This window comes from Diaporthe citri, assembly GCF_014595645.1.
Source record: "Diaporthe citri strain NFHF-8-4 chromosome Unknown scaffold_2, whole genome shotgun sequence".
Classification (NCBI taxonomy): domain Eukaryota; kingdom Fungi; phylum Ascomycota; class Sordariomycetes; order Diaporthales; family Diaporthaceae; genus Diaporthe; species Diaporthe citri.
The window spans coordinates 2020075-2047972 of record NW_025064847.1 but is presented as its reverse complement, the minus strand read 5'-3'; the positions used below and the strand labels follow the sequence as shown (position 1 = coordinate 2047972).

General features: G+C 53.0%; 13 protein-coding genes across 13 annotated transcripts; 4 read left to right on the top strand and 9 right to left on the bottom strand.

The window, feature by feature from the left end:
* Positions 1-18: 18 nt before the first annotated feature.
* On the top strand, positions 19-1252 carry INS49_006198 (uncharacterized protein; the record flags this gene model as incomplete). Its single annotated transcript, XM_043166972.1, has 2 exons — positions 19-614; positions 652-1252. 2 exons carry the CDS (start codon positions 19-21, stop codon positions 1250-1252), a joined length of 1197 nt encoding a protein of 398 aa, XP_043028116.1.
* Positions 1253-2320: 1068 nt separating this feature from the next.
* Positions 2321-4081, bottom strand: INS49_006197 (uncharacterized protein; the record flags this gene model as incomplete). Its single annotated transcript, XM_043166971.1, has 1 exon — positions 2321-4081. The coding sequence occupies one exon, from the start codon at positions 4079-4081 to the stop codon at positions 2321-2323; it is 1761 nt and encodes a 586-aa protein (XP_043028115.1).
* A 1157-nt stretch (positions 4082-5238) lies between these two features.
* Positions 5239-6646, top strand: INS49_006196 (uncharacterized protein; the record flags this gene model as incomplete). The annotated part of the gene is made up of 2 exons (XM_043166970.1): positions 5239-6168; positions 6227-6646. 2 exons carry the CDS (start codon positions 5239-5241, stop codon positions 6644-6646), a joined length of 1350 nt encoding a protein of 449 aa, XP_043028114.1.
* A 50-nt stretch (positions 6647-6696) lies between these two features.
* Positions 6697-7577, bottom strand: INS49_006195 (uncharacterized protein; the record flags this gene model as incomplete). The annotated part of the gene is made up of 2 exons (XM_043166969.1): positions 6697-7315; positions 7402-7577. The coding sequence occupies 2 exons, from the start codon at positions 7575-7577 to the stop codon at positions 6697-6699; spliced, it is 795 nt and encodes a 264-aa protein (XP_043028113.1).
* An 895-nt stretch (positions 7578-8472) lies between these two features.
* INS49_006194 (uncharacterized protein) lies at positions 8473-9627 on the bottom strand (the record flags this gene model as incomplete). Its single annotated transcript, XM_043166968.1, has 3 exons — positions 8473-9062; positions 9139-9217; positions 9607-9627. 3 exons carry the CDS (start codon positions 9625-9627, stop codon positions 8473-8475), a joined length of 690 nt encoding a protein of 229 aa, XP_043028112.1.
* A 1828-nt stretch (positions 9628-11455) lies between these two features.
* Positions 11456-12292, top strand: INS49_006193 (uncharacterized protein; the record flags this gene model as incomplete). Its single annotated transcript, XM_043166967.1, has 1 exon — positions 11456-12292. The coding sequence occupies one exon, from the start codon at positions 11456-11458 to the stop codon at positions 12290-12292; it is 837 nt and encodes a 278-aa protein (XP_043028111.1).
* A 43-nt stretch (positions 12293-12335) lies between these two features.
* On the bottom strand, positions 12336-13838 carry INS49_006192 (uncharacterized protein; the record flags this gene model as incomplete). Its single annotated transcript, XM_043166966.1, has 1 exon — positions 12336-13838. One exon carries the CDS (start codon positions 13836-13838, stop codon positions 12336-12338), a length of 1503 nt encoding a protein of 500 aa, XP_043028110.1.
* Positions 13839-15112: 1274 nt separating this feature from the next.
* On the bottom strand, positions 15113-16376 carry INS49_006191 (uncharacterized protein; the record flags this gene model as incomplete). Its single annotated transcript, XM_043166965.1, has 2 exons — positions 15113-15160; positions 15234-16376. 2 exons carry the CDS (start codon positions 16374-16376, stop codon positions 15113-15115), a joined length of 1191 nt encoding a protein of 396 aa, XP_043028109.1.
* A 2612-nt stretch (positions 16377-18988) lies between these two features.
* Positions 18989-19391, bottom strand: INS49_006190 (uncharacterized protein; the record flags this gene model as incomplete). The annotated part of the gene is made up of 3 exons (XM_043166964.1): positions 18989-19064; positions 19126-19183; positions 19280-19391. 3 exons carry the CDS (start codon positions 19389-19391, stop codon positions 18989-18991), a joined length of 246 nt encoding a protein of 81 aa, XP_043028108.1.
* A 956-nt stretch (positions 19392-20347) lies between these two features.
* INS49_006189 (uncharacterized protein) lies at positions 20348-22087 on the bottom strand (the record flags this gene model as incomplete). The annotated part of the gene is made up of 3 exons (XM_043166963.1): positions 20348-21046; positions 21118-21173; positions 21466-22087. The coding sequence occupies 3 exons, from the start codon at positions 22085-22087 to the stop codon at positions 20348-20350; spliced, it is 1377 nt and encodes a 458-aa protein (XP_043028107.1).
* A 1251-nt stretch (positions 22088-23338) lies between these two features.
* On the bottom strand, positions 23339-24313 carry INS49_006188 (uncharacterized protein; the record flags this gene model as incomplete). Its single annotated transcript, XM_043166962.1, has 1 exon — positions 23339-24313. The coding sequence occupies one exon, from the start codon at positions 24311-24313 to the stop codon at positions 23339-23341; it is 975 nt and encodes a 324-aa protein (XP_043028106.1).
* Positions 24314-24923: 610 nt separating this feature from the next.
* INS49_006187 (uncharacterized protein) lies at positions 24924-26240 on the top strand (the record flags this gene model as incomplete). Its single annotated transcript, XM_043166961.1, has 1 exon — positions 24924-26240. The coding sequence occupies one exon, from the start codon at positions 24924-24926 to the stop codon at positions 26238-26240; it is 1317 nt and encodes a 438-aa protein (XP_043028105.1).
* Positions 26241-26468: 228 nt separating this feature from the next.
* Positions 26469-27516, bottom strand: INS49_006186 (uncharacterized protein; the record flags this gene model as incomplete). The annotated part of the gene is made up of 3 exons (XM_043166960.1): positions 26469-26510; positions 26568-27052; positions 27126-27516. The coding sequence occupies 3 exons, from the start codon at positions 27514-27516 to the stop codon at positions 26469-26471; spliced, it is 918 nt and encodes a 305-aa protein (XP_043028104.1).
* Positions 27517-27898: the final 382 nt, after the last annotated feature.

Here is a 27898-nt window from a genome sequence, read left to right as displayed (position 1 = left end):
CCGTTCCAAACCTTGGTTATGTCTTTCACCTTGAGCTACCAGCAGATGAGGCTGGTCAAGGCTACGATCCCAACACTGAGGGAGAAGGGAGAGACCATCACGTCAATCTTTTATAAGGAAATGCTAAAAAACCACCCCGAGCTCAACAACTACTTCAACTCAGTAAATCAGGCCAACCATAGACAACCCCGAGCCCTAACATCAATCATTCTTGCGTTTGCGAGCGCCATCAACTACGACATGAGTGAACTGATTCCCAAACTTGAGCGCATGTGCAACAAGCACTGCTCCCTCGGTATCAAACCAGAGCATTACGAGGTCGTGGCCGTGTATCTCATTCGGGCATTCAAGGTGGTCCTCGGGCCAGCAATGACCCCCGACACAGAGGTGGCATGGAACAAAGCATATTGGATCCTGGCCAAGATGCTGATCGGGCGGGAGAAGCAGATATACACAGCCTTCGGGAGCTGGAAAGGATGGAAACCATTCAGGATTGAGCGCAAGGAGTCCGAGACCGACGACATCATCTCGTTCTACCTCACACCCCAGGACAAGAAACCCCCTGCCCGGCTTCCTCCCTGGGCAATACATATCTGTGCAAACGAGCCCACCACGTGTCGGGTATTTCCAATCGCGGCAGTTCTCACTTAGCGACGCACCGCACGAGAACTACTACCGCATCACCGTCAAGAAGGAGTCCGGCCATTCGGACTATCCCGCAGGCGTCATGACCAGCTTCCTCGTTGACTCCCTCAGCCCTGGTGACTTTGTGGACGTCACACACCCTGCGGGAGAGTTCTTCCTCGATACCAACAACTATTCCAGCGTCCCCATAGTGCTGATCAGCGCGGGTGTAGGTGTGGCACCGATGGTGAGCATGCTAAACACCGTGATGGACCTGCAGCCGATGCGCGAGGTCAGCTGGGTTCACGGGGCGCGGCGTATGATCCCGTTCTACAACCACATCAGGGCCGCAAAGAAGAAGATGCCGAACCTGAGGACCAACATCTTCAAGACGCACCTGGCCGAGCAGGACCTGGCCGGCGTGACATACGACTACGACTACCGCGTCGACCTCGCAAAGGTCGGTCGCGAAGACTTGTTCCTGCACCACGGGGGCACCGAGTACTTCATATGTGGGCCTGAGCAGTTCATGATCGAGATGGCAGACTACCTCAAGATGCAAGGGGTCGGCATACAACGGGTCAAGTTCGAGCTATTCAGCACTGGCGATATGGTTGAGATCAAGTGATGCTTTGGTGTGCATACATACACATGGGTTCAATCAGAGTCACGCGGGGCCGAAAGCTATCTCCCGGGGCAGGAAAACCACTGAGCCCCCGAACGGATACAAATAGACACGGTGATGGCGACAAGATCCGTCGAGGGACGCCGCTCACCTGGCAACAGAGGAAAAAGGGGCAGCTGGGAAAGATGTCACGCCAAGCACGGCCCAGGTATGACACATAACACAACGCGCTCGATTCAGCGATAAGGCATTGCTCTGGGTCGGTTAATCCCAAAAAGCTTCCGATTGGCATCAACGGTTCGAAATGGGCATTTAGGTTAATGGGGATGGGGGTCAGACGACAATCGAGCGACACTCTTACGATGTAGCTTGGAATCACGGCAATTTTTGGACTGGCCGTCGCCGGCGTCAAAAGGGTACAAAAGTGGAGTTCTCAACTGGGTAGACATTTGAGTCATTTGCTTCATTCCGTCATCCAGCAAAGTTGGCCGCATGGTGCCACTGTAAATCTACAACATCCAGAATTGAACACATGCTGTTCTAAATCATTTGGTTTAGTTGACGTGATGCACCACGCGCATGCCCACTGTCGTGCGAGATCGATTTGATCTCGGAGGAACCTGATGCTCGAGGTTAAGGCTATGATAGCATCAAGTAATGATTATCCGCCCATAAGAGAAATCGTGGACATATTTATATCAAGTAAAGATGGGAATCTGAGCTATTCTAAGATTCCTGGAGACTCTATGAGGTCAGGTCCTGATGACGTCCTTGTCTATTCAGAGGACGCACCCTTACAATAAGCGAATATCATCACGGTCCGTCAAGAGGATACGCATCCATCATTATATACTAGTATTGCCACAACGGAGTGAATCGCACTTGTGACTTCCGACAGCATGGTGTGTTGAGTCGATGGCGTAATTACTATTGAAAAGCAGACACATTTACAAAGATGGCGAACAGGTTTTGCAAATGAGGCAATAAAATAAAATGAGCGATCGGTGATCACCGCTTCAAAAACTCCCGGACTTCACGCGAACAAGGCTTCACTAGATACAACAAGACATTTCACGGGGGCGGAGGTCCCCTCCCGTCTCTCCCACCACCTGGGCGCCTGCCCGGTCCACCAGGCCGGCCGAAACCTCCCCAGTAATTCTCTCCGTCCCCTCTAACGCTCGATGAATTGGCACATCGTGGTGAGTCGTAATCCTCCTTCGTGCCGAAAGGCCACATTGGAATCATGCATACCTCGTCCACATCGCACTGTGAACAGCGCTTGAAGCGAGCCCACCCCAAGTATTCCACTAAGGAGCGGATAGTTTTCATAGCATCGGGCAGTGCGAGTGGCTCGAGACCCTCTCCATTCGTGGAGTTGTTGGTGAGGATTTCCCTTGCATCGAATAGCTTGGTGCAGATTTCTGACGTTACACTCATGATGGCAGCGTGTATGAATTTGTCGGCTTCGGTCTGGGGAGAGATGCCGTGGAGATAGACATTGGTACAACGGTTAATGGCAGACGGGATTTGGTCAGGACCCTTGTTAGAGTAGTCGATGTAGACGGTCAGGAGGTGGTTGATCTCGTCGAGCAGTTTGCTCGCCGAGCTGATCTTCTCGGTCATGTACTTGAACCTATCCGCATAACGGGCCACAATGAGATCTGTCACATCTTGCCAATCAACAATGCGGTTGTGGCTGTCGTGCTTTTCGTAAATGACGCGATTCAAGTCAGCCTTGATGGCAGCAAGTTCCGCATCAGTAACCCTGGCAAGTCGTGGCAAGTCAGGTCGCTTTGGGTCCGGGTTGGTCAGGTTCACGGGATAAAAGAACGCCGAGACCATAGACGAGAAGTCGATAGTTGTTCTGGATGATCCGATGCCATCGTAACGTTCGGAAAGGGCGCGCATGAACTCGAAGTTGCTGACGGAGCCACCTCTCCCACGGTCACCGTCCCTGGGACCCGGTCGTTGCAAAGCCGCGATCTGTTCGAGGCCATCTTTGAAATCACAGTGTATGATCTCAAAGCCGGCTTCCATGCGGATGATACCAGAGAGATCCCAGTAGTAGCACATTTCGCAGAGCTCATCAGCCCGTCTCCTTTCGTCCATTGGACCGCCAGCCCGCTTGCCCATGTGCGGTGGCTCGTGCATTGTATACGATGTGGTCCTGTCACTTCGGAGCAGGTAGTCTTGGGTGTCCAAAGTACCCATGGTATTCTTGCCGCCGCTCATTCCATCAACGTATAGGTATCGTAACGGTCGAGTCGTGCGATAGGTATGAAGCCATCCACCCTGTCCTTCCGCGTCGTCGATGGCGTCTGACGACCCGGAAGAGTGATCATCGACCATCGTGTGTTGCGATTTGCCTTCATCCCTAATTCGTACCAAGTCGAAGCGACTTGGTGCCATGAGCTTCCTAGACGGTAGCTCCTTGTCGTCATCCGCGGACGGATGATGACCGTCACCAGGAGGAGGCCGTCCGCGACCGGGAGGACCTCCCCCCGGGGGTCCCCATCTCCCGCGCGCGAAACCCTCGGCGTGCTCTATTTCGTATGCAAGCCACTCTGGGCCGTCTGGTGATCTTTCGTTATCGTTGCCGTGATGGAAAATCACGCCCTCGGGCACTGTGGCCAGATAAAAAGACATGCCGTTGTGGTGAAGAGACGAGCCCCATTGCCTCATAGCGTCGTTGATGGCGTTGAAAATCTGGGGTCCACGGCTTTTCGCAACATCCTGACTTGGACCGAAGCCCTTTGCCAGAGGAGGATCGTTTATCGCTGCGTGGGTGAAGCTCGAGGCGGCGAGCGCCGCGGCCAGAATCCGAGATGTCATGGTCCTACCAGAGCTCTCGACCACCTTGGGAGAAAAATACTCGCAGCGGAACAATATCAAGATGGCAACCACTTTAAAGGCATGAAAAAGGACGGGACACAACCGGAAGGACGGGGCACACGGATTTAATCTTCGGGAAAGTGTTTCAAGTGTTCAGCCCATGAATCACTGTCTGTCTCAAGCAAAGTCATGTCCTCCCCTTCTGTCGTTTTGACTTATGCTCCCCCGCTCCGCTCCAAAATCTTAAATCCTCTCCAAAATCTTAAATCCTCTTAACATGAGCTGTTAGATTCTAACCACTGCACTATATCAAAAGGAACATGCTTTAATTAAGCGAAAAGTACAAGGTACTTATAAATCTAACATACCCCCTTAGCTTAAGAAAACTTCTCAATAAAGAACTTTTAAGCTAGATAAATATATTTATAATTTATTTCCCGTTTTAATAACTTAATGTTATAATGCTAAAGGACTATGCTTGAGACAGACAGCAGAAGTCGCACGGGATCGCCCTGGGACGCGCGGCCACGCACGATTGGTCGCCAGCGGCGGTCGCCCGATTACACATCGCCGAAACCCACCGAGCCGAACGGAAGGGACAGGATCTAATCTTATCTTGTCGAATCCAGCGTAGCTGAACACCCCCGGTCTGCACGATGGCCGATGGGTATACATTGATCTCTTCCCGCTCGGGTAAGGCCCGACGGGATTAATCTTGTTCGGTGCGGTTCCGAGCATCATGTTTTAACACGGAATCTTGCGGCCAGACTCCAGTAATTTCTTAATTCAGTGGAAAGATAGGAGACGGCAGAGATCACTTTATGGAAGAATTCGGGCAAGGTTAGTCGGGGAGTCGCATGTCCCAAGGCATTCACGCAGTCTGTCTGGGGCCAGTTGTCACGCCTAGAGTGAAGCCAAGTGGACAATAATATGATCCGGAGATCGAGTCTTTGGTTGCTTCGATTGGAGGGTGGGTATCACAACCCAAAAACATTTAACCACATTAAGCATAGATCATGTGACGTGACGAGACGTCTCGACTCCAAATTCGTTTCCATCCTCGGGCATTCTGAATGTCTGCTCTCTATTACTCGTATTCACAAGACCGTTCGATTGAAACAAACCTAGAACAAAGTCCAGTCACTACCTCATCAGCAATGCCCGACTCAGAACCTTTCAAAGTCATCATAATCGGCGGTGGGCCAACCGGTCTGGCCCTGGCACACATGCTCCATCTCGCAAACATCGATTACAGACTCTACGATAAACGTGAGAATATCTGCGAGCGCCATGGAGCGGGACTTGCTATCCAGCCACAGAACTGCCGCATACTGGAGCAGCTTGGCATCCTTGATCAGGTGTTCGAACAGAGTCTGGCGCCAGAGATGCAGGTGCACCGCGAAGTCAGTGCTGATGGAGCAGTGCTGGCTGAGTATCCTTTTTTCCAGTGGCTCAAAGAGAACCATGGCTACCCTATGATGCTTTTTGAACGGTGGCAGTATATCAAACTCTTATACGACACGCTACCAGACTGTGAGAGCCGTGTGTTCACCGGAAAGACGCTGCAGTCGCTGTGGATGGTTGGAAATGGATCAGTTCGCGTGAGGTTCACGGATGGCTCGGAAGAAGAAGGCTCAATCGTGATTGGCGCTGATGGTGTATACAGCAAGGTCAGGGGTTGCATCATTCAGCACGCACCGAAGCATGTCTTCAAGCATAAGCCCTACAGGATCTCTTTCAGAGCGTTGTACGGCGTTGGCACTCTTCCTGCAGGGATGAATCCTGGTGTGGTGCGAGAGATTCCTCACCAAGGGTGGTGGTTTCAAATAATGACCCAGCCTCAACGGATATTCTGGATGCTTTATCAGTCCCTAGACCGACCATTAGAACGACCGCTTTTCTATGGCGAAGAAGAGGCAGAGGCTCTAGCTGCAGAACATGCAGACTGCCCTGTTGGAGAAGGCTTGAACTTGAGACAAATCCGGGCTTCAAAGACGTTTGAGAAGCTCGCCGTGCTGGAAGAGGGAGTTGCGGCAAAATGGTACTGGAAGAGAATTGTACTCGTTGGAGATGCCGTACACAAAGTGGTAATTATCTATCTCCTGGCATTTCATCTCCTACACACCGAGACTTACATTAAAGCAGACGCCAAATCAAGCCCATGGCGCTAATATTGGTCTCGAATCAGCTGCCTGCCTCGTTAATCGTCTGCGGTCTCTGTTGAACCTCAGCACAGATCCAACTGAGACTCAGCTCGAGCAGGTCTTTGACGCATATCAGCACGACCGAGCACCTATGGCATCAGCCTATCTCAAGCGGACCTCATTCCATCTGCGTGCATTGGCAGGAGTCGGACTGAGCCCGTGGCAAAAGTTCCAGTCACAATATCTCTTCCCAAGGTTGGGTGCGAGGTGGATACTTGATCATCATATTTCCCCGCTGCAAGCACAGGGAGTCAAACTGGATTTCGTCGAGTCCGAAAGTGCTCATGATGACATACTATTTCCATATCAGGACACAGAGCGAGCTAAAGAGACTGATCAACATGCCAGCCAGGCACGATAGGTGATCAATCGGCTCTGCTTCGATATCAGCACCGAGGTCTGCCGAAGCGCTCATCCCCCAAATGTGTCACCTCCGCCGTCCAGAAATGCTTGTTCATCCGGCGTCATTTGCCTTCCAAGCGGTCCGTTGCGGTGCGGATACCTCCCAAATTTGTCGATGATGTTCTTGTGCCTAACCTCGAATTGCAGCTGGCTCTCACATAGCTTGACTGCAGCGTCCCTGTTCGACGCCATAATGGCCTTGCACTTCACCAGCTCTTGATAGTGATCGCCTGCACCATCTTCAATGTCTTTCTGGAGGATGTCAGCATCCTTAGCGTCGTTCGCCATGCTCTCGATCAGCTCGACCGCCTCCTGGTGCATCGCACGGTCTTCAGAGTGCATAAAAGGCATGTTAAACCACAGTCTGTGCCCGATGCGATATCTCACGAGCGGGTGCCTGTGCACGCCAGCCGCAGTGGCAGCTTGAGCGATGTGTTGCGCGACGGGGTCGAACACGGTGAAGACAATCTTGGACTCGTCTCCTCTGAAAATGTTTCGCGACATTTGGTCAAGAAGGATGATAAGCTGGATCCACCCCAGCGGGCTGCTTGGCTGTACCGCATGGAGTATGGCTTCTCCAGTGACCTTGAGAGACTCGATCTGCTCAAGTGACCGGCGGAATTTGGCTCTGTGGGGTTTGTCAGGAGGTATTATTCAGGATGGCGCTGGGCGTTGGGCTTAGCCATGTGGTGGTGAGGCCCAGGTAGCACTCACGAGCATAACTGATCGAAAGCTTCATCTTTCCGGAACCATTGCATCATGGTGTCTTGAGAAGGTACCACCAGATCTTGCTCATTTGCGATGTGCTGGAACCAGATAGTGCTCAGTTCTTCGAGCAAGGTACGCGGCAGAAGAGCTTGTACTTGCTCCGACGGCGCGGTGTCAACCATTGTGGTCGATGATGCGGATCTTCTCTGTGTTGTTGACTGGAAATTCGTCCGAGTAAGCCCAGGGAGAACCTGGTACTTCGAATCCTTCGACACAGAGGGCTCGTGAGCCACCCAGCTACGAGTCAAGGGAGCGCGACTAACACCCGCGACAGATGAGTAATGGTGGCGGGGCTGGAAATGCTGGCGAAGTAGAGCAGTCCGGTTGAAATCGCGCAAACACAGACGTCGGCACGGCTCCATCAGCTTTTCGACCGACCGACTCAACGTGATGGCAGACATGAGAGCTGAGAATGGATGCAAGTGGCATTGTCAGCTCAGGTGACCCGAGAACTAAGAATTAAGGGATCTTGTCAGTGGTTCATGGGGGCGTGACGTTCTTGACTCAGGGGGCTTCAGCACTAAGAGCGATGCGGCGATGGCGCCGCCCGGCTGAGACGGAGCGCCTGATTGCTGACAAAGGCATCATGTTCTCGGACAGGAACGGAGGCCGTTCGCTGTGCCCAGGACTTGTCAGAATTTCTCGACGTTCATCGTGCCCCACAATGTCAGAAAATACCAAACACTATGATTCGACTGCGGTATCTGAACTGTCTGTAAGCCACCCATATTGCTAATCAGCCTCTTTCCCGAGATTCCTGAGACTTGAAAGTCAAGCAACACTTGGAGACGGGTCCCTCGTGGGTCCAACTCCAGAGCTGCCTGGTCTGTATCAGACGCAAAGGCTGCTTTGCGTCCTCCAAAAAAGCCTTGTGCAACAATGATCCGATGATTGTTATCCAGAGAATTCCCCCAATGAACGACTCCTGAAGAGATCCAGTCAGAGCGAGTGCCGCAACGAGTACCACGACTCGCCCTTGCATGATGATGCCGATCAGTTAGAGCAGTCGACAAAGTCCTAAAGACTGGGGCTCTTCTGGCTGTTCTCAGCCTTGATCTTGGCATCAGGTTCGACATCAACAGCCTTCTCAGCAGGGCTCTCCTCAGCAGTTTCCTCAGCAGGGCTTTCCTCAGCAGGGCTTTCCTCAGCAGGGCTTTCCTCAGCAGACTTCTCCACCAAAGGATTCTCCCTGCAAGGACCCTTGTCAGCAGCGCGCTTCTCATCAAGTCGCTGCTCCGGTAGGCCATGCTTTCGGTAGCCGCGTGGATTTTCCATCCACTTGTCCACCTCCTGAACGGCTCGTCGAGGCTCCACCCTGAACTCCTTGAAATACTGCTGAAGGAGGGCGGGGCTGAACTCCCGATCGTGAATCTTAGCTCCAAATTCGTCCGCCAAGCGCTTGATGTCGTCCTCGGTCCAGTCCTCGACATCGGGCTTGCCAGGCTCGTAGGGTATCCAGCGCTCTCCCGAGTAGATGTTGATGAACATGTCAACGGCTTGTTTCTTGGTCACATTGGTAAAGGTGACGATGACGTCGGCGCGGCCGGTCCGGATCAGTGCCTTATCGAGCGTCTCGATGTGGTTTGTGGTCATGATGAGAATTCGCCCTGGGAGAACAGCATGTCAGTAACTATTGCCTTTGTGCATCCAGTAAATGCTATCAAATTCAAATACCAAGCTTACCTTCCGCGGCTCCAACGCCGTCGATTGCATTTAACAGTCCAGAAAGTGTGACAGTGTTCTTCTTTTCCTTTTCTCCTTCCTCGCTATCATCATCAGTCGGAGTCTTAATTGGGACACCAGCTCTGGTGAGAGGTTTAGTACTAGTAGCGTCTACATCTTCCAGTAGTAAAACGAAGTGAAAAGGTATACAGGCAAACAGCTCTCCAACACCCTTATCTGTCAGATCAGGTAGCGAGAGACTGAGTACATAGCATGGGAGGCCGAAGTGTCCAGCAAGCGCAAAGGCGAGGGATGATTTCCCCGTGCCAGGTGGTCCGCTGAAGAGATACTCTAGTCGTCTGGAAGAAAGAATTTAGCGTGCTGACTTGGGCAGGCAGCCGTGTCTTTGGTATCATGTATAGAGGCTTACAGAGGAAGCCCCATTTGTCTGTACCAACGCACACCGGCAGAAGACAGAAAGAATCTGACCTGCGCCATGAGGGTTTCCATTTGATTGCGGTCTATGATCACCGTGCGAAGAGGCCGCTTGGGACGATACCGGTTCACATTCCAGAACCATGGATAGGGGTGACCATAGGGGGGCATTGGGAGACAAATTCTCGTGTGTTCTGAGAATTCGTCATTGTTCTGCTTGTCGATCATCTTCAGCAAACTCGTCATGGGTTCTGGAAGAGGAGCACGTCAGTCATCTGTCAGATTCCAGACAATGCACTGCATGGAGGACCAATTTCTTCTTTTCTAGCCATGTAGATTCTACACGGGGAGGAAGAGCAAGGCAATGAATGCTCCAGGGCCAAGAGTTTCGCCTGGTGGGGTTGAGGGCTGGGTTGAATGCATGCTCATGCTGAGATTCCAAGTGAAGCAGTAGATGTCCAAATAAATGTCAGGAACGTATTTCCCATCAGTGGAAAGCTTTGTTTCGTGGCGGGTCCTCAACCAAAAATATGCTCCTTCGTGCCAAAACTCAGTCGCATCAATCATTGGGTCGAGAGACAGACTGCAGGTAATTAGAATGAATTGTCAGTGTGGAATGAGTTCTTCGCATCGCCACGGAGCCGTGCTCAAACGTCTGTGACGGAGTAAAATTACTCACTATGTCGTCCCCCTTGATCTTCCGGATGTCATCAACTGAGTCCATCCCATCCTTATTGAAATCGATGCCATTGTCACCAAGGCCATTGAGAGAAGTGGTCTCAGATGCCTGAAAACGTATGCCGTCCCGGAGATTTGGGTTCTCCTTCACCCAGTTGTAAACTTGGCCGTAGGCCGCACATTCCCTTGGTATTGAACACATTGTATGCCAGTTTGAAAGAATTATAGCTCGTAGGGACTTCCAAACTGTAAATCCCAAGTAATATAGCACTGCAGCAAACATTGCAACCCCGAAGAGAATGCCATACCATGAAGACAGGAAGTTTCTGATGATGGCGTCCTTGACCCAGCGTTCATTCCGTAAAATGAAATGCTCAAGAGGGGGTACATAAGATACCATAGAGCGCCAGTTCATCAGGACTGGCCACAGAGCAACTGAGGACAGACCCAGGGCTCGTAGCGAAGTGATGATATCGATAGGAGACATGTTGCCACATAGGTCTTCTGTTTCCCGATCAAGCGTTAGAAGGTTTTGTGATTGTCGCTTCTCTTTTCCTTGTGCCGCGCAGGATAAGATGTTGGGAAAGAAAAGAAAGTGAAGAATTTCCACCGTCAGCGGTTGAAGCTTTTTGAACCCTGGTTGAGACCGGCACCTTCTCCTTGTCACTGATCCTTGGTGAGAAGGCCTTCTTACCCCGCCAAAGACAGGACAATTTCGACACAATCACTTGGCTGAGTCCGACATATTGTTCAATAGACTAGATAGCAACCGCCAAGTCAAGCTGCACTCCGTCACAGGGGCCTCTCATCACAGCACATTACTGATTTTATATGGGTGGAGCTTTTTAGGTCGGTCTCATTGTCACCTGGGCATGTGACCAGATATCTGCAAACAGACATCCAGGCTGGCTATCACTCGACTGAAGTTTGATTGACTGTGAGAATTCATGCGCTCCCCTTAATTTTTTTTTTTTTTTTTGGGGCTCACCTTTTCATATCGTTTACCGCGTTTCCCTTGCCACGAACTGTGAATACTTCCTCAGTGGTTTGGAAGGGCCCTGCCAAGATTAATGTGGGGGCGGGGCCAGTTCTTGACCACTGCAATGCATGCAGCTAGCTCACTGCCATTTCTGCACTTTCCTTTAACAACAACTCTCCCTCTCCTACCCTTATCTGATCTCTCGCACCAGAGTGCAACACACGAAAGCTAGTCAGAAGGATCACCATGGAGGGCATGCAAAAGCTCCCTCTGGAGCTTCGTGAGGCCGTATGGAAAGAATGTCTGCCAGACCCAGCCACCTCAGAGGTCTACTTCTATGACCGCAGCCACTTTGGACCGGACTCAACGACAGGCGGAGACGACAAAGCAGGGAGCCTTGCCAGGTTCAAGGTGGTTGTAGACTATCCTGTCATCCTGCATGTCAGCCACGAGTCTCGTTGCTTCGCTCTGAGAAGCGGCATCTCCTTCCAGTGGTTTCGGCGGCGGCTGCCCCGGCCGTCCACAGAGGCTGCGGCACAGTCGAATCACGTGCTACTCCCTTGTCGACAATACCGGCCGGAGACTGATATCTTCTTCCTTACTGAGGATGTCCTTGGCGACATGTTGGAAGTTGACGATCGACAGCGCAATGATCCTGCTGGCGTCTTCCAGAGCATTCGCCACCTGGCAATCGGGTCGTGGCACTTAACGGATGACGTGGCCATCGACTTCTGGCAGGCCGACTTCCTTTGCGCACTTCCCTCCCTGCGCCTTGTTTCGGTCGTGTTCGACCACTACTGGGGCCTTGATGCGTCAAAAGACGTGGAGGGGTTCAAAACCTTCCGCCATTTCAGGCTGGCCCCTTACACCTGCGATACGGCCATGATTTGTCCTGGTTCTGAGGAGGAGGGGCTTGACTTCATCCCGGAGCTGGGCCTGAGGATTGTGCCCGACTTCATAAGAGATCTCAACGACCGGCTATCTTCGGTCCAACCTCACGAGGACAACGCTCCATGGAACGCAAAGATGGATGGATGGTTATTCAGATTCTTTGCGAAGAAATTCGTTCTGGCTTATGGATAGATACTTGCAGTGGCTGCAATGGCCTATATACAGTGGTTCATCTCTACCCCGGGAATGGCAAAACAGCAGGGCTCTTCTTCCCATCTGCCCCCACTGCCCGAATGCCAAATTGGACAGCATCCTTCGGCAAGTTCACCGTCACAGTTCCCACATTGCCGACATCAAGGCTCCGCGACCACTGCAATGCACCGCTGGGCCTCCATACAAGCTCATAACTCGCCACCAACGGGTCGTTGCCCGTCGCCCAGTTGAACTGGCTATCATTGCCTACTACATCCAGCGGCGTCTGTTCGCTGGACGCCGGGAAGCCAACAACCTGCGAGACGGTCACGTTCTTGGGAAACGCCGGCGCATTCGCGGCACTCCACATACTTGCCAGGTTGACCCGAGCGACACGAGCCGTGTAGTCGAAATCTACATACTCGACCAGGTCACCGTACTGGACCCCGTCCTGGACTCGCACATTCTGGTGCTGGTGAGTGAAGTCCTCCACTGCCTCGGTGAAGCGGATGGCAGGGAACCCCTGGGCCAGGAAGGACTGGTGGTCGCCGCCTCGGAGGAAGCGATCCGGGCGGTAGATGAGGGCGACTTGCATGTCGACCTGCTCGGCAGCACCCGCTGCGACCTCGGCGATGAAACGGCCTAGGTTGCGCGCAGGACTGTCATTTTCATATCCGATTTGACCGATGCGCTGCGTGTATGCCGCGGTGCTCGCGTTGGGGTACAGGATGCTCGCGCCGAACAGCCGGACCGTGTAGTTGTTGATGGGCGAGAAGGGCGAGAAATGTCCCGTGCCGACGATGTCGTTGTTGAAGTTGGCCTCGACGTTGTAGCCCTGCGCCTTGAGCGTCTGGGCAAGGTGGGCGCTCCCGAAGAGGGACTGCTCCTCTCCCGCCACGGCGGCGAAGAGCAGGGTTGCCGCGGGCTTGAGCTTGGCTAGTACACGCGCCATTTCCATCACTACCGCCACCCCGCTGGCATTGTCGTCTGCACCGGGCGCGTCGTTCGTGTAGTCTGACACGTCGAGCCGACGGCTGTCGTAATGGCCAGTCACCACGTATACGCGGTTGGGGTCGACAGTGCCGTTGATGCGCGCCACGACGTTGGTGATATTGACGGGGAAGGGGACCCTGTTTGCGACGGGCTGGATGTAGCTGTTGAAGAAGACGTCCATGTTGCCATCAGACTCCGCGGCAACATCCTGCAGCTGGTTGAAGATCCAGTCGCGCGCGGCTCCGATCCCGCGCGTCGACGAATTCTGGATCGACAGGGTATGTCTGGTGCCGAAGTTGGCCAGCGTCGTCACGATGTCCTCGACGCGGGACTGGTCGATGGCTGCGATGGCTTCAACGAGCTGGGAGTCAGGCTTCTGAGGCGCGAGTGGCTCGCCGAGATCCGTGACCGGCCAGCTCGCGTCTGCGCACGACGCCCATTGTTGTTCTGGTGGGCCGTAGAGACTGCCGGGCAGATCTAGCCATGCTTGTGCCGAAATAGCAGGCAATGCTGCCAGCTGGAGCAGCCCTGTGACAAAGACGTGGGAAAGCATAGCGGCTACTCGAGTCCAGTTGAGCGCTTGGGTGTGTCAGGACCTGGCGCAGACTTCCAGGCCTCGAAGGCAGGGCTCTCTTATTTATCCATCATATAATCTCGCCATTTCCTTGCATGACGATATTGACCCGCTCATCCTTGTCGTCGATCCGCTCTACCGGTATCTAGCCATGGCTTTGGAAGCTCAAAACATAGAGGGCCAAGGTCGCCAACGCCCGTTGCATGCGGGGTCGATAAGTCTAGGGCAGTTCCGAAATAGGCAGGTACACAACACTGCAGAGGATCGTAACGTGCAACGGCAAAGAGTATGACGGCATGCAACTTTTCTAAGAAGGGTGTCTCCTGATACCCAAAGTGATCTTTGGATACAGCGAAGCAAGACGAGTCGTCATGATACAAACTCGCACATAAACGTGCAAGTAGCTTGATTGTGGACTGTCGCACAACCAGTAGCTTATCAAAGCCTGCTACGCCTGTATGTCTTTTTTTTTTTTTTTTTTTTTTTTTTTTTTGTTGTTGTATTACAATACGGAGACTCGCACCTGCAAAAACGGAGGTACACCGGTACATCGCCAGCACTAAACCACATGAGAATTTACACACCCAACATCCACACCCAATTCACCTACCCAATACTTACAAGTTAAACTAAAATTAGGAGTATAGATTAGCCCTGCGTATATTAATTAAGACTAAGTATGTGGATTAGGTGTGCGTGTTGGGTGTGTGCGTCGGTGTTGGCCCGGTGTGCGAATTTGGCCTCGGTGATGTGCTCTGGTTCGGCTGCAGCTACGGCACGAGTCGACGTACCGGTACACCCTCCGTTTTTGCAGGTGTGAATCTCCGTATTCTACATCTTGATCTTGTGTGTGCATTCTCCATTCACCAGCGTGTCACAAGTGCGACTGTCATCACGAGGGAATCGAGTAGGCACAAAGTACTGGCAAATGTTTGAGAAGCCTAACTGCAGTGTAGGTGTTGCCTTCAGGCAGCGACCAACCCGCCCACATAGTGCTATCCATGGATCCAAATGTATTCCAACTCCTTTACCACCTCGAAATGCCCGAGAGTGTCACACCTGGCGGACACAATAGCGGTCCTGCATCCCATGTGCGGCTTCGCCCTCAGCGAAGCCATGGACCCCGCGGGGTGCACTAAAGTATGTTACAAGAAATTCGCTCTTGTAATCAAGTCGTCGTATCGCTCAGATGCGGTAACAATCCTCTTCATAGTGCCAGTGTCTTCAGAGAGCCCTTTGTAATTGTTTGATGTCTACTCGTCCAACAGGAAGACGTTGTGCTCAAGGGCACGAGCATTGATCTATGAATGAGGGGGTCAGCCACCCATCAAAGCTCAAACGGAAGTGTCCAGAACAGAATGAAGAAGCACTTACCACCTTGCTGCTCACGTTGCGCAGATCAGTCACGCCGGCCTGGGCACCGTCATGGATAGTCTCGTTCTTGAGGATCTGGATCGCCTTCCTAACGCCGTCGACGCCGAAGACGTTGGCAAACATGAAGGGCCGTCCCATACCAATCATCTTGACGCCCAGGGCGAGCAGCTTCAGGACGTCGGTGCCGTACCGGATGCCCGAGTCGGCCATGACCTCGACGTCCGTGAACACCTGCGGCGCGTTGCGGTGGATCTCGTAGGCGATCTCGAGCGACGACGGGCTGTGGTCCAGCTGGCGGCCGCCGTGGTTGCTGATCCAGATGGCGGGCGCGCCCTTCTCGACGGCCAGCAGGGCGTCCTCGACTGTGGTGATGCCCTTGGGGATGACGGGCAGCGAGGTGTGGTTGCGGATCTCGTCGTACAGGTCCCAGGTGAGCGCCGACGTGACGCTGTTGGCGTTGGTGGTGTCGTAGCGGGCCGCGCGGTGGCGGGTCGAGTCGCCGGGCGCGTCGATGGTCCAGACGAAGGCCTTGACGCCGGCGGCCTCGGCGCGGGCCATGTTGTCCCAGGTCACGCTCAGGTTGACATTGGAGTATATCTGTTGGAAGACGACCTGCTGGCCGTTGAGGGTGCCGTTGTGCTTCTGCGCTTGGATCTCCTCGATCGTCTTGGAGGCGTAGAGAGCCGCGACATACAGGGTCTCCTCGGCCGCGCTGGCGTCGACGAAGTTGAGCTCCGCACGCTCTGGGTCACTGTAGCCCGCGCGGGCTGCGGGCGAGATAAAGAAGGGTGCTGAGAAGTTGTAGCCCAGGAAGGTAGTTGGGAGCGTCTCGTTGAGCTTGGAAACATCGTTCAGCTGGCGGGGCCTGAACTTGACCTGGCTCCAGATCTCCAGGTTGTTACGGTATGACCACTCTCCGCCGTTTCCGGTGCGGTAGAATGAGTACTTCTGGTTGTCAAGGTAGTGCTCGGCAGCCCAATCAAAGTCGGGAATGCCTCGCATGTCTTTGAGCTGTGGAAGCTCGCCATCGCTGTAGTTGGCGCTGTAAAGGTAGGTCTCGAGTCCCGTGTCTGGCTCTTCGAGGAACGGCCGCTCGGCCAGGACCGTTGCGACGAGGAGGCTGATTTGAAAGAGTGAACGCATTTTGTTAATGCTTGATGTATATACAAGCGAAAGAATGTAGTTTCGGGACGAGCCTGGAGCAGAGGATCTCGGGATAGCCTGCCTGAGAACCCGGCCTCCTAGGCTGCCTTATGAACCTTTTACAAAAAAAAAAATTTGTCCCTGATCGCAATCATGCTTATGGCCGTCGCGCACCGCCCGGCACTCGCTTGCTTGCAAAGCATTATCAATCTGGCCCACGTCATGAGTAATGCACGAATGGATCCCGTTATTTGCTCTCATCCATTCTCAGTCCCACGATGCTCTGTGAAGTGGCTTCCTCTGGGCCCCTTAATCGGTGCCTTGCATGACTTGCACGAGGCTTCACAGCAGCCCGATTGGGCAATCCGAGGCGTACGGCCCCGTCAGACTTGGATGCGGCAGGGTGGCGGTGGATTCCACAAGACCGGAAACGGCCTATGAGAACATTGTTGCGAAGGGCGAGGACGGAAAGGCTCATCTCGACGCCGAGTTAACTTCCTACATAAGCTTAATTGGGATCCACGACGATGCTACCCAATGATTGCGGCTTCCTTGGCACACCTGTCGCCAGGGTATGCCTGATCCTTCTCACCATGTGAGCGAGCTCGGATGCGGGAGACCTGCATGATTGGTTATATCTTACTGCTTGAGCGTGGGATGACCCAGTGCCACGATGCTCTTGGCAATTACCTGAGATATGCGTATTATATGCGGTGCAGAAACACAGGATAATCGATAGGAAGTGTGGTGAATTTTTGTTTCGAAACAGCCAGGGATCCTGGTCGATTATCTTTCGCGAGCCCCTGTATTTCTCGGCTGGACTCATCAACCCGGAACGGCGAGTATCTCGCCAAAGCTTGTAAAGGGCTCGCTGATCCCATGATGCCATCAGCCCTGCCCGGCCTTCGGATGATTGCCGGACACCCTTGAGACGATCCAGAACCAGGGAGCCTGCCCAGGGTCAATAACTCTACGCGATCGGGTAAGCACTATGAGGTGCATGCCGTCGGGTTGCATTACGCGGAAGCTAGAATCGTTCCGACGGAAGATGAAAAAAGTCGACTCGGTCACTCGGTGACTTACTCGTGAACATAACCACATCACAGTTTGTGACGCCAGAAAGAATGCGCTGCGAGCTTGAGCATCATGCACGTGTGATTAGATCTGATTAGATTGTGACCAGCATCGAGATATCTGCAGCTAACTATCCCCTGCCGGACAACCTTGCCTCTTCTGTCGGCGCCAGCCCCAGGTCGAGTCCCAAACCCCATTGTGTCAGGTGTGGGTGAAGGCATCATTCCCCGTTATACCCACCACTCTTTCCGGGCCACCAATCACAATTACAATTGGTTTCGCTACAGCTTGTCCGTTTACGTGATTGAATCCAATTTGACGACCTGTGTCTGACTCATTGGCCATTTCCACCGATATAGGGCCGGCCTTGCTCCAGAGGGTTGATGAGATTCCGGTGAAGGACATATGGATCATTACAGACGTTTGCATTAAATATGGCAGATTCTCTTTTTATGTTGATCTAATCATGTATAGACCACATACCTAAGTCTAACAAATCACAGAATAACTAATGGAGAACTTGCACATTCTGATACATTTGATACACTTGGCACAGTCAACATGAAGCAAAAGGTCCAAAACACCTGATTAATCCATTCCATGACTCCCTTGAATTTGGAGTGTGAGATGAAAACTGTTTCCAGAACACAATAAGTACTAAGGTCACAATTCGGACATAAGGTAAGCTCGAGACCCAAAAAGGGTGGAGATGGTAATGTAATCCGAAACATTTTTTGAAATACTCAGTCAGTACACACAAAGGAGGACGGCTGAAGGTAGTGAACATTGAATGAACTCAAGAATAGAAGAGGATTATCATCCGAAACAACCGTTCAAAGTTCTAAGGAGGAAGTGCGAAATAGTCCGTCCACCCTGCATCCATGGATCCTCGTTTGATAACTAAAAGCCTCTCCTGGAACTCTGGGTATGCAAGTATCTGATACATCGATGTCTTAAACCACCCCGGGTTGCGAATACAGCCAGCACTCATTGGAGTGTCTTGATGGGGATAGTACATATACGATGAAGCTGTCAACAATGAAAACAAGTTGCGGGTAAGTGTGTGGCTCTTCTATTTCAGTATTACAAGCTCAGTGTCAAGGTCTAGCCGTTCCGATCGCGCCGGAATCTGTTGGAGATTTGAAATGCGGTTCGTTTTTGAGATATTTCATGTGGAGAGGGACACAAATTTGAGGTACGTGGATTGAACAGATTATCGCACTGGTTTGGGATGAGCGAACACAAGACCATTCCCAGAGACGGATGAGAAGACAGCATACGCTCGGTAGTCATCCTTGACAACGAGATGTGACCTTGAGTCAAGTCTCTTTTTCAAATTGAACCATACATAAGTCCGAAAGTGGTATGTATCAATTTGGTTGATGTGAAATCACATTGGTATCACTGCCACTCAAGCAAGCACATCGCACCTTCGCCAGGTTCCCACAAAAGCAGAAGAACGTCCAAGAAAATTCGTCGGGTCCCATGACCTTCGCTCAATCATAAACCCCTGTCCACAGCTGACACCATCGGGTCATTTACTTCTTGATCTCACCCAGCTTCTCCGCAGCGGCGAACTGGGACTCGACGGGGAGGTTTTCGTTGTGCATGGCGCTGCGCCTCGTCAGTAAGATGGTTCTTGTGGTAGGGGCAGTTGGAAGGGCCGAAGACGTACCCCTTTAGGCCAGCCTCGACGTGATCGAGGTCCTTGGTCTTGTTGCCGTCCACGATGACTATGGATGGACAGGTCAGCATGCTGAGAAACACATCAGGGAGGGTGCAGCGGTCGGCTGTGGGCTTCAGTGAGCTAGATGGGTGTCGGTTCTTACTGTTGAAGTCCTCCTTGAGGACCTCCTTGGAGTGCTCCTTGGCCTCAGCAGAGGTGTTGGGGTTGTGCAGGTTGGCCTTGTGGCCGCCGATGACCTGAGCTTCAGAAGCCATGTTTGCGATGGAAATGATCTGGTGGAGATGTAGTGCCTTGTCTTGATTTCGCACTGGTTGGTTTGATGCTGAGAGCGTGTCAGAGACTTGACGGAGATGGTGGGAAATGGAAAGATGAGGAGCACGAAAAGTTGCAGTCTGGGCCTTTTTGAAGTGGACTGTCCTGACCTTTTTATCGAACAGTCATTTGCTCTGGTCACGGTTCCCTGTGCTCGCACCTTCCATTGTCTTTGATACTGAGCCCAACGTGCAGCGGTGCTGCCTTGGACTGACGTCACTTGTTTACATGCGAAACGGGCAGGAGCAGCAGACTGCTCTGCTGCTTCAGACAGCAGCTGCTTGGTGTGACATAACAAATGTGAAAATGACGTCCATCTGGGCGACACAAAGCTCTCCAGCGTCCCCAATCATGTCAGCGTTTCCACGGGCCTCAGAGGTCTCCCTTGACGGTTGTCCGAGTGAAGAAGCAGAAGTTGCCATTCTGACGTCCCTTGTGGTCTCGCAGCCTGGGATCGACACCCACAGTCACACAAGTGCGGCTTTTGATTGGCCGTCTGCCTGCTCGTAAACAAGAATGGGGTCGCGTTTGACGTGGCGTAAGAGGCGCCATCGACGGGATGACATCTGCACGTCAATGCGCTCCCCTGCCGCCCTTGTCCTCCAGTGTCGATCAGGGTCTCTTGACCAGGATCTGTATTCCATCCTGAAGTAGGCCACGTCGCGTTGTTTTATTACGGTGTACAATATACACATCGGGAAAGTCAGGACGCGATTGTGACGCGACATCACGTTAGCAGGCGATGCTTGTGTGGCGAGAAACAACTTCAACGAAGCCTCGTAATTTCAAAAGTCAGTGCAATCTCATTCCCATTCTGGAATCATACTGTACAATCTTCCTATCCCAGACGAGCACATTCTCTCCGCCAACCGCTCTTGATGAGCCGCCAAAATTACTTTCAAACATTAACAGGGTTCAGATGCACATGCAACGGCCCTTTGTGCCACAGGAAGTCGGCCCTCTGCTTCTCCATCCAGTCATGCTCAGGCTCTGCCAGCTCGATGTCGAAATTGAAGATCATGCGTGCCAGAACCAGGCGCATCTCTGAATATGCTAGGGCTCTTCCCAAGCAGTTTCGCGGGCCTATATTGAAGGGCTGCAGTAGATCGAGGCGGTCGTCCGAATGTGCACCATTCGAATTGTTGTATCTCATGTCTCCAGCAAAGCGAGGCCCTCCGGGAGTCTCCTGTAGGAATCGCACTGGTCGGTACTCCATGGGCTTCTCCCAGTGCTTCGAGTAATGGAACATGGGCCAGTGCCACACAGCCACGTCTGTCCCTCCGGGTACCATGTGGCCGGCGATCGTGACGCCGCCCGATCCCGCGGGAACGGTCCGAAGTGGCCCGATGGGAACAGGTGGGTAGAGGCGCAGGGCCTCGTCCAGGCAGGCGAGTAGGTACTTCAGCTCGAGGACTGAGGTGAGTGTGATTTCTGAGTCCGACATGAACTTCGATCGGACCTCCCGCTTCAGCTTGACCATTGCCTCAGGGTGCTTGCATAAGAGGTAGGTCAGACCGGTCAGTAGGGTCGCTGTGGTTTCAGAGCCGGCGATCAGTAGAGCGGCTGAGTTCCCGAGGATCTCATCGTCCGACAGGTTCTAGAAATAAAAGATCGGTCAACACAAATTTCCGAGACATTACAACGGTCAAAACATGAAAGAGTTCTCACCCAGGCATCCATCTTCTGCAATATCTTTTCTACAAGATCTGGCTCTGCCATATTCACTGCAGGTCTTCGGTCAAATTCGCGTTCAAATCTTAAGTGGCTTGCCGCTCTCAATCCAGTTGAATCGAAAGCAGCTCTTCTGTTCAGCATTTGGCAAGCCCTGTGGGCGAGCGAGTGTGACGAACCAAATCGGGGGTTTCGGAGCTACTTACAGCTTACCCTGCGGACAACCTTTTCAGTGCTCACTTTCAAGTCTGTACCGTCCAGCGAGAAATTCTTAGTCGTTTTCTAATGCTTCCACTAAGGAGGATGGAATTTCGCTAGATGGTAGAGTTCAGGGTGGGTACGTACGATGTTTGCGGTTGGTATTCATGAAGGCCCTCACGAGTCGGTTCAGGAATCCACCAAGCCCCAAGTAGGCCAAGATCTGAAGGGAGATGAAATCAAGAACAGTGCTATTCATGGCACCGACCCAGGGGTCTCGCTCAGCATGCTCCAGACATCCAGATGGCTCCCCAAAAGTCAGGTGGCTGATGATGTCGACCGTTACCCAGTTGTACCATGCTGTCATGTCCACAGAAGCCTTCTCTCCCGGAAATGAAATCTCATCATCCGATGGTGGCATTGAAAGCCTTCTCAGCTGTTTTATCAAAGTGTCGGCATAACCAGTGATCACAGACTCCCGCGCTCTTAGGTTCTGGTCGCTGAAGCCGTGACTCAGTACCCGTCTCACTGGACCATGGTGGGTGCGGTCTTCCTCGCTGATAATGTTGGGAAGGGTGCCTCGCGTCCGATAGAACCGTCCAGCCTTGGGCAGCTCGAGGAAGTTATGGTTCTTGCCGACGCGGTGGCCGTAGATGTCCTTCCACGCGTCGGGGTGGGTGAAGGAGAGCTCATCCGGGGCGATGCGGACCACTGGCCCATACTTCTCGTGCAACGGGAGCAGCTTGAAGGTCAGGTCGCCGCGGGCCATTTGGTAGAGATACGGTAGGCGGGAAGCCCGGTAGAGCAACGGGCCCGGAAATCTGGATAGCGGATGGAACAAGGTGTTGTAGAGTAGGCATAAGAGCGAGTAGACGGAGACCTACGTGGTTATTCTTTGGTCAGCTCATGGCTTCTGGGGGACTTCAGAATTCATCTACCAGAATAACACCCAGGCCGCCGACCGCGGCGTAGTCTATCGATATCATGTTTGCAGGCTTCACCTTTTTTGAAGGCGTGTTTCTGAAGACGTAATGGTTGTGCAAGACCTGAACTGATCCTTCTTAACTCTATGTATGTTCGTGTTATTTATCCAAGAATCTTCCGGCTCTAGGCAATACTCGATCGGGTTTGAAAATAGTGGCTTGTGCTCATCGAGCCCATCATCTTCCTTATGCAGATTCTCGCTCAAAAGCAGTAATCACGTTCTGAGTGAGCAGGAAATAAAAGCGCTTGTTAACATCCCACCATGCGAAGTTGCATTATGGATGTCGCGAGTCGCCTACATCCGATAGTGCCACGCCGGTGTGGTGGGCCGTCAGGCAGGAAAGAACATCAGATGATGACATCTAACAACAATACTTGACACCATGGTCTGGAGAATAACCTTGAAGTATTCCCGATTATTTCCAAACACCGGTATGATGCGCGGATATAAATAAGGAGTATGCACCTCGAGGGAATATGACTGGAGGTCCGGACACCCACAGCCCTGATAAAGTTCAAGCCTAGAAGGCCAATGTCACTTTACCATTCGGCAGCCCGACAATGAATCAAGGTGTTATTTTCCATCATCATGACCTCATGCCGCCATATTGTACTGGCGACGGGGTAAATGTCGGCATTTCGGCGTTTGCTGGCTATGCAAGAAAAAGGTGAAAACCGCCGACGAAGGCAACGATGTACTGAATGCCGTCAGCAAATGTCTAGGAACTAAACTCAGACCGAGCGCGGGGGACTACGACACAAGAGTGACAAAAAACCAGAATTGCCTGCGACAGCGTACATAGGACATCATTGGACCGGTCACTTGGTTTGCACAAGCGGGTTGGCATCCCGTGGCTGCTTTCTCGGCTGCCAACAAAGGTCTTTGCACCGAGTTGCCACTACCTTCATAAGGGAGTAGAATTGCACTAGCCAGGTGCCAGAGAAGAGTACTTTAAAGTAGAATACGCGTATATCTCTATTGCTGCCTCTCGGATGAAGTACATCGATTCCTTCAGGTTGCTGCCAGCCAAAACTTTCACCTCCGGCGGTCAAAACCCTTCAGTCCATGGACGCCAATCTTGAGGAATTCAACATCCTCAGCAATCGTCTTCCTGATCTCGTCAGACTTCAACTCATCGACATCCCACGACGCCCAGACGAAGCGCCCGTGCAGGAACCGAGCCTCGGGAGAAGCGAGCCAGACCGCCTCAGAGCCGGCGAGCGAGACGTCGTCGAAGGGCAGGAGAGTGTCCGGGACCCCAGCCTCTTCCCACCCGCCGGCGTAGACGACACCAGGGTGGTAGTTGATGACCTGCAGCTTCTCGGGGTCTGACTGTGCGGCGATCTGCTGGACCAGGAGCGCGCCGGAGTTCTTGGTGAGGCCGTAAGCCGCGACCTTTGATGCGAGGACGAGGATAGATTCCTCGAAGATGTGGATGGCCTGGCTGGCGACGTTGATGATGACCTTTTGGTCGTCGCCGCCCTGCTTCACGAAAGCCTCGGACAGCATCAGCGGGCCGTAGACGTTGGCCTCGAACATGGACCAGACCTCGTCGGACCCAAGGTCCAAGAGCGGCTTCAGTGGCGAGAACTTTGCGGCGTTGAGCACCAAGACATCGACAACAATCCCCTTGTCCTTCAGACCGGACCACAGCGCCGCGATTCCAGCTTTGTCTGTGACGTCCAGGGTCTGGTGGATGACTTCGGTCTCCTTCCCGGCTTGCTTGGCGACACTCTCGATCGCTCTGGCCGCATCGGCGAGGACATTGGCCCTGCGGCCGACAATGATAACGCGCTTAGCACCAGCCAGAGCGAAGGATTTCCCAATCGAGAGACCGATACCAGTACCACCTCCTGTGATGAGGACAGTACGGCCGGCCTGGCTAAGCTCAGGGCGCGTGGGATCGATCGAAGGGTATGAAGTGCGATGGACCGTCTTTGTGAAATTTGTCTTGAGACCGGCACCCTGCTCAAGGGTCTTTTTGACAAGAAATTCCATTTCGTCGGCCATGGTAACTAATTAGATAGGAGAAGTATTGAGTTTTTCCAGGAAGGAATACAGACAGTCCGCTCGAAGGTGATTTCCAAATCTCGTTGATGAGAGTGTAGGCCAATGATCTGGTAATCTATTGTCGTCTGGGGCAGCACTGGCATGGCTTCAGGGCTGTGGTCTTATATATCCTTCCTGACCAGGGTTCCTTCCGCCGTAACCACTCGGACACTTACTGAAACTCGGTTCATTGGTTTGCCCATGTTGGAATGGCATCCTGACAAATTGCTCCGCCGTCTTGGTGTTGGTTTGCCAGAGTGCGGGCTGTTGGCTCAAAACTCAACGCCTGCCCGGCATATCCATGAAGTTTGTTCTAAGTACTGCGCATAGACGTGCCAAAACCCCTGCCCGCGCATTACTGCTGACATAGACTTTGATTGTAAAGGCAAGCGGGCACTAATTTGAAAGAGGTTTGGCGTCCGCTCCGTTGTTGGCGTTCAGTTGGTCCGTTCGGTAACAGTAGCGCTGACAAACGACCGCCGCTGCTTACGACGGCCTCGTCCATCCGCATCCGCAACTGTTTGACTCTCCCCAAGAGATTTTGATCCCCACAGCTGTGAATAGCGTCGCAATGGGCCCGATCGATATGACGGTTGAAAGCAAAGCCTGCTGTGCGTGCGCCCGCGCCAAGCGAAAATGCGAGCGGCAGATCCCAGCCTGCAGCCGGTGTCAGGCCAGGGGCATGCGCTGCGAATATCCGTCGGCCTCTTACGAGCCATTCGACCAGCCTCAGGTCCGCCATCACCAGGTCGCCGTCTCGGAGGAACCATTATCCCACCTTCTATTTGGCCTTTCCGAAGACATGATGTCTGTTGATGACTTTACGTCCCGTGGCTTAGATACCATCGTTGGGAACCCCGGCAGCATTGAGCCGAACCCAAAACCACAATCTCCTCCATTGCCATGGTATCTGGAAAAGGATTCATGGGATATTGACCACCTGACATCACATAGCACTCCACCTTTCTGTAGTGTTGTTCTGAATAGCTACACCGACAACATCAAAGAATGGCTAACATGCTGGGTCGAAACCGGAGCCTGTCCATTTATCCATCTTCGGACTTATAACCACCATATCCCACGATGTGTTCAAGATGCATACACAGCATTGACAACCTACCAAAATATGAAAGAATCGAACAGGTCAATCGTCATGACTCTTCTCGAACAGAGGATTAAACAGCTGTTGGCTGACCAGCCACATCTGCCACCAGGGGCCAGCAGCGACGAGGACGCAGGGGCGGCGGCACTCAACACCTTCGAGCACCTGGCCCGCGTCCACGCCCTCCTCATATACCAGATTATCTGCCTGTACGACGGAGACATTCGCCTCCGACACGTCGCGGAGACACAAATACCAACGCTGAACTTATGGCTGCGGCAGCTCATCTCGTCCGCCCAGCACACATCCGCCCAGGGGCCGGAGTCCTTCATCTCCCCCCTGGTCACGCCGCCAGACCAGCAGGACCCGCTCATGCAGGTGCGGATAGGCGGGCACGACGGCAACATGGAGACAGTGGCCATGGGGGGGTCCTTCCTCTCCCGGGAGGACGTGGACTGGTACGCGTGGCTGTTCGCCGAGACCATCCGCCGGACGTGGCTCGTCGCGTCCAGCGTGCAGACCATATACCTGACGCTGCAGGTCCTCTGGGCGCCGTGCCCCGGTGGCTTGCCTTTTACGACCCGCAAGGGTGCCTTCGAGGCGATGTCGTCGTTTGCCTGGGCGGCGTGCTGCGAGGGCCACAAGCAGGGGATAGACTTCGCCCGGAGGCATAAGCATCGGCTGTTTGAAGAATGTAGACCGGAGCATATAGATGAGTTCACGGTGCGCTTGTTGGAAATTAGTTATGGCCTTGAGAGGATAGAGCGGTGGAGGTACGGGAAATGAGGATCTAGAGGTATAGAACTGGGGGCCGGAGCATTCGTGATCAGTGATGTATCATTGTGTGATGAGCTCTGGCATGTACAGAGTTGTAAATCTAATCAATTATGGCAATTACTAGAATTAAATTTTGTGTCTTCTATCCCACTCAACCATGACACTTCCAGGTCTCAACTAGGACCCTGGTAGATGTTGGCTTCTTGTATCTTGTCGTATGTCGTGTTCGTAAGGGAATTAAGTGCAGTGGACGGCGCCGTCAGAGTGCGTGTGGCAGTTCTGTATAGTGTTAGGAACGACATCATAGTCAACAACGGACGGCACAAGAACACCTACATCTGGCAGCGCAGTTTCCGAGGCAGCTGATTCCGCACTGGTTGCTGTTGCGGTACTTGTCGCACTGGGGGTGGCCGAAGAAGCATCCGTCGACGAGGTCGCCGGAGCCGAGCTCGTCTCTGTGCTCGGGGGACCGCTTGGGCCGGGACAGCCCTCGCCGGGGAGGATGATGTCGTACGCGTAGACGTCCAGGGCAAAGTACTGCAGCCCGTCGGAGTCGTGCGTGCTGTTTGGGCTGTTGTTGGCGGCAGACTCGATGATGCCTTCATATCCCTCGGAATAATGGTCGATGTATTCCTGGCCAAACGCGGGTACGTGGAAAAGACGGTGCAGCAGATCAGAACCCCAGTAGACCAAGCGAGAGTGTTCCCTGACGTTGTAGCCTCGCGCACAAAGTGTTGAAAGTGGGCGGCGCTCAAAGAAGGAGGTAGGGCAAATGACTGTCTCATCAGTTGCGTTGTCTCCACGCCAGTGACCGGCCCAAGCTGTATTAATAAGTCAGTCATATACAAACAATATTATCAGGCAACGTTATCAGGAGCCATGGCTTATACTTACTGGGCATATTTTGGCAGTTCCCGTCAGGATCGTCACAGCGGAAGAGGGCGTTTGCCTTGTTGCCGTTCACAATCGTGTCGAAAGCACCAATGACCTCAGGCGTAGGAGCGTTTCCGAAGTACTTGCGGTAGAACTCGCTGCTGCTTCCCCAGCGGTTGACGTGATCTTTGGCATGCTGAGCGAGCTCCACCGCATCGTTGAGACCCTGACGAAGCTGGTGTGCTTGTGAGGCGTTGCAGCTGGGGTGGATTCGGAACTCAGTGACAGCTCCAGCATTCCATGGCTGCTGTTCGGTGACCTCAAAGGCAGCCTGTCTTCCCTCTACGAGAGATGTAGGAGCTGCTGACACTGCTGTCAGAGCGGACAAGACGAGGACCGACGGAGAAAGCATATTCGGTTATGTGTGACCAAGCTTTAGGATATCGACTGAGGTTGGCTCCTAACTCTACTGCTCGTATCATCAAAGGACCGAGGGTATTTTATACAAGGCTGCATTGTGCACGTCGGAGTGCATCTTCAGCTCACCGTGAGGGGATCACCGCCGCCCACATTCTTCCAAGATCATGACTATGCCAAAAGCAAGAGACGTTGTTATCCGACAACCTTGGCGAGAACCTTGATGGCTCTGCCAAAGGTGAAGAGATTTCCTAGGCCAGCCTGATGAGGAGACCGGAGAGGGGAGTGCTCGGAAAAACCGCGCCTTTCAACATGTGCCACACGGAGATGTTGGCACGAAGGCGTCACTTTTTCCTGGGCGGCAGACCACGACCCCG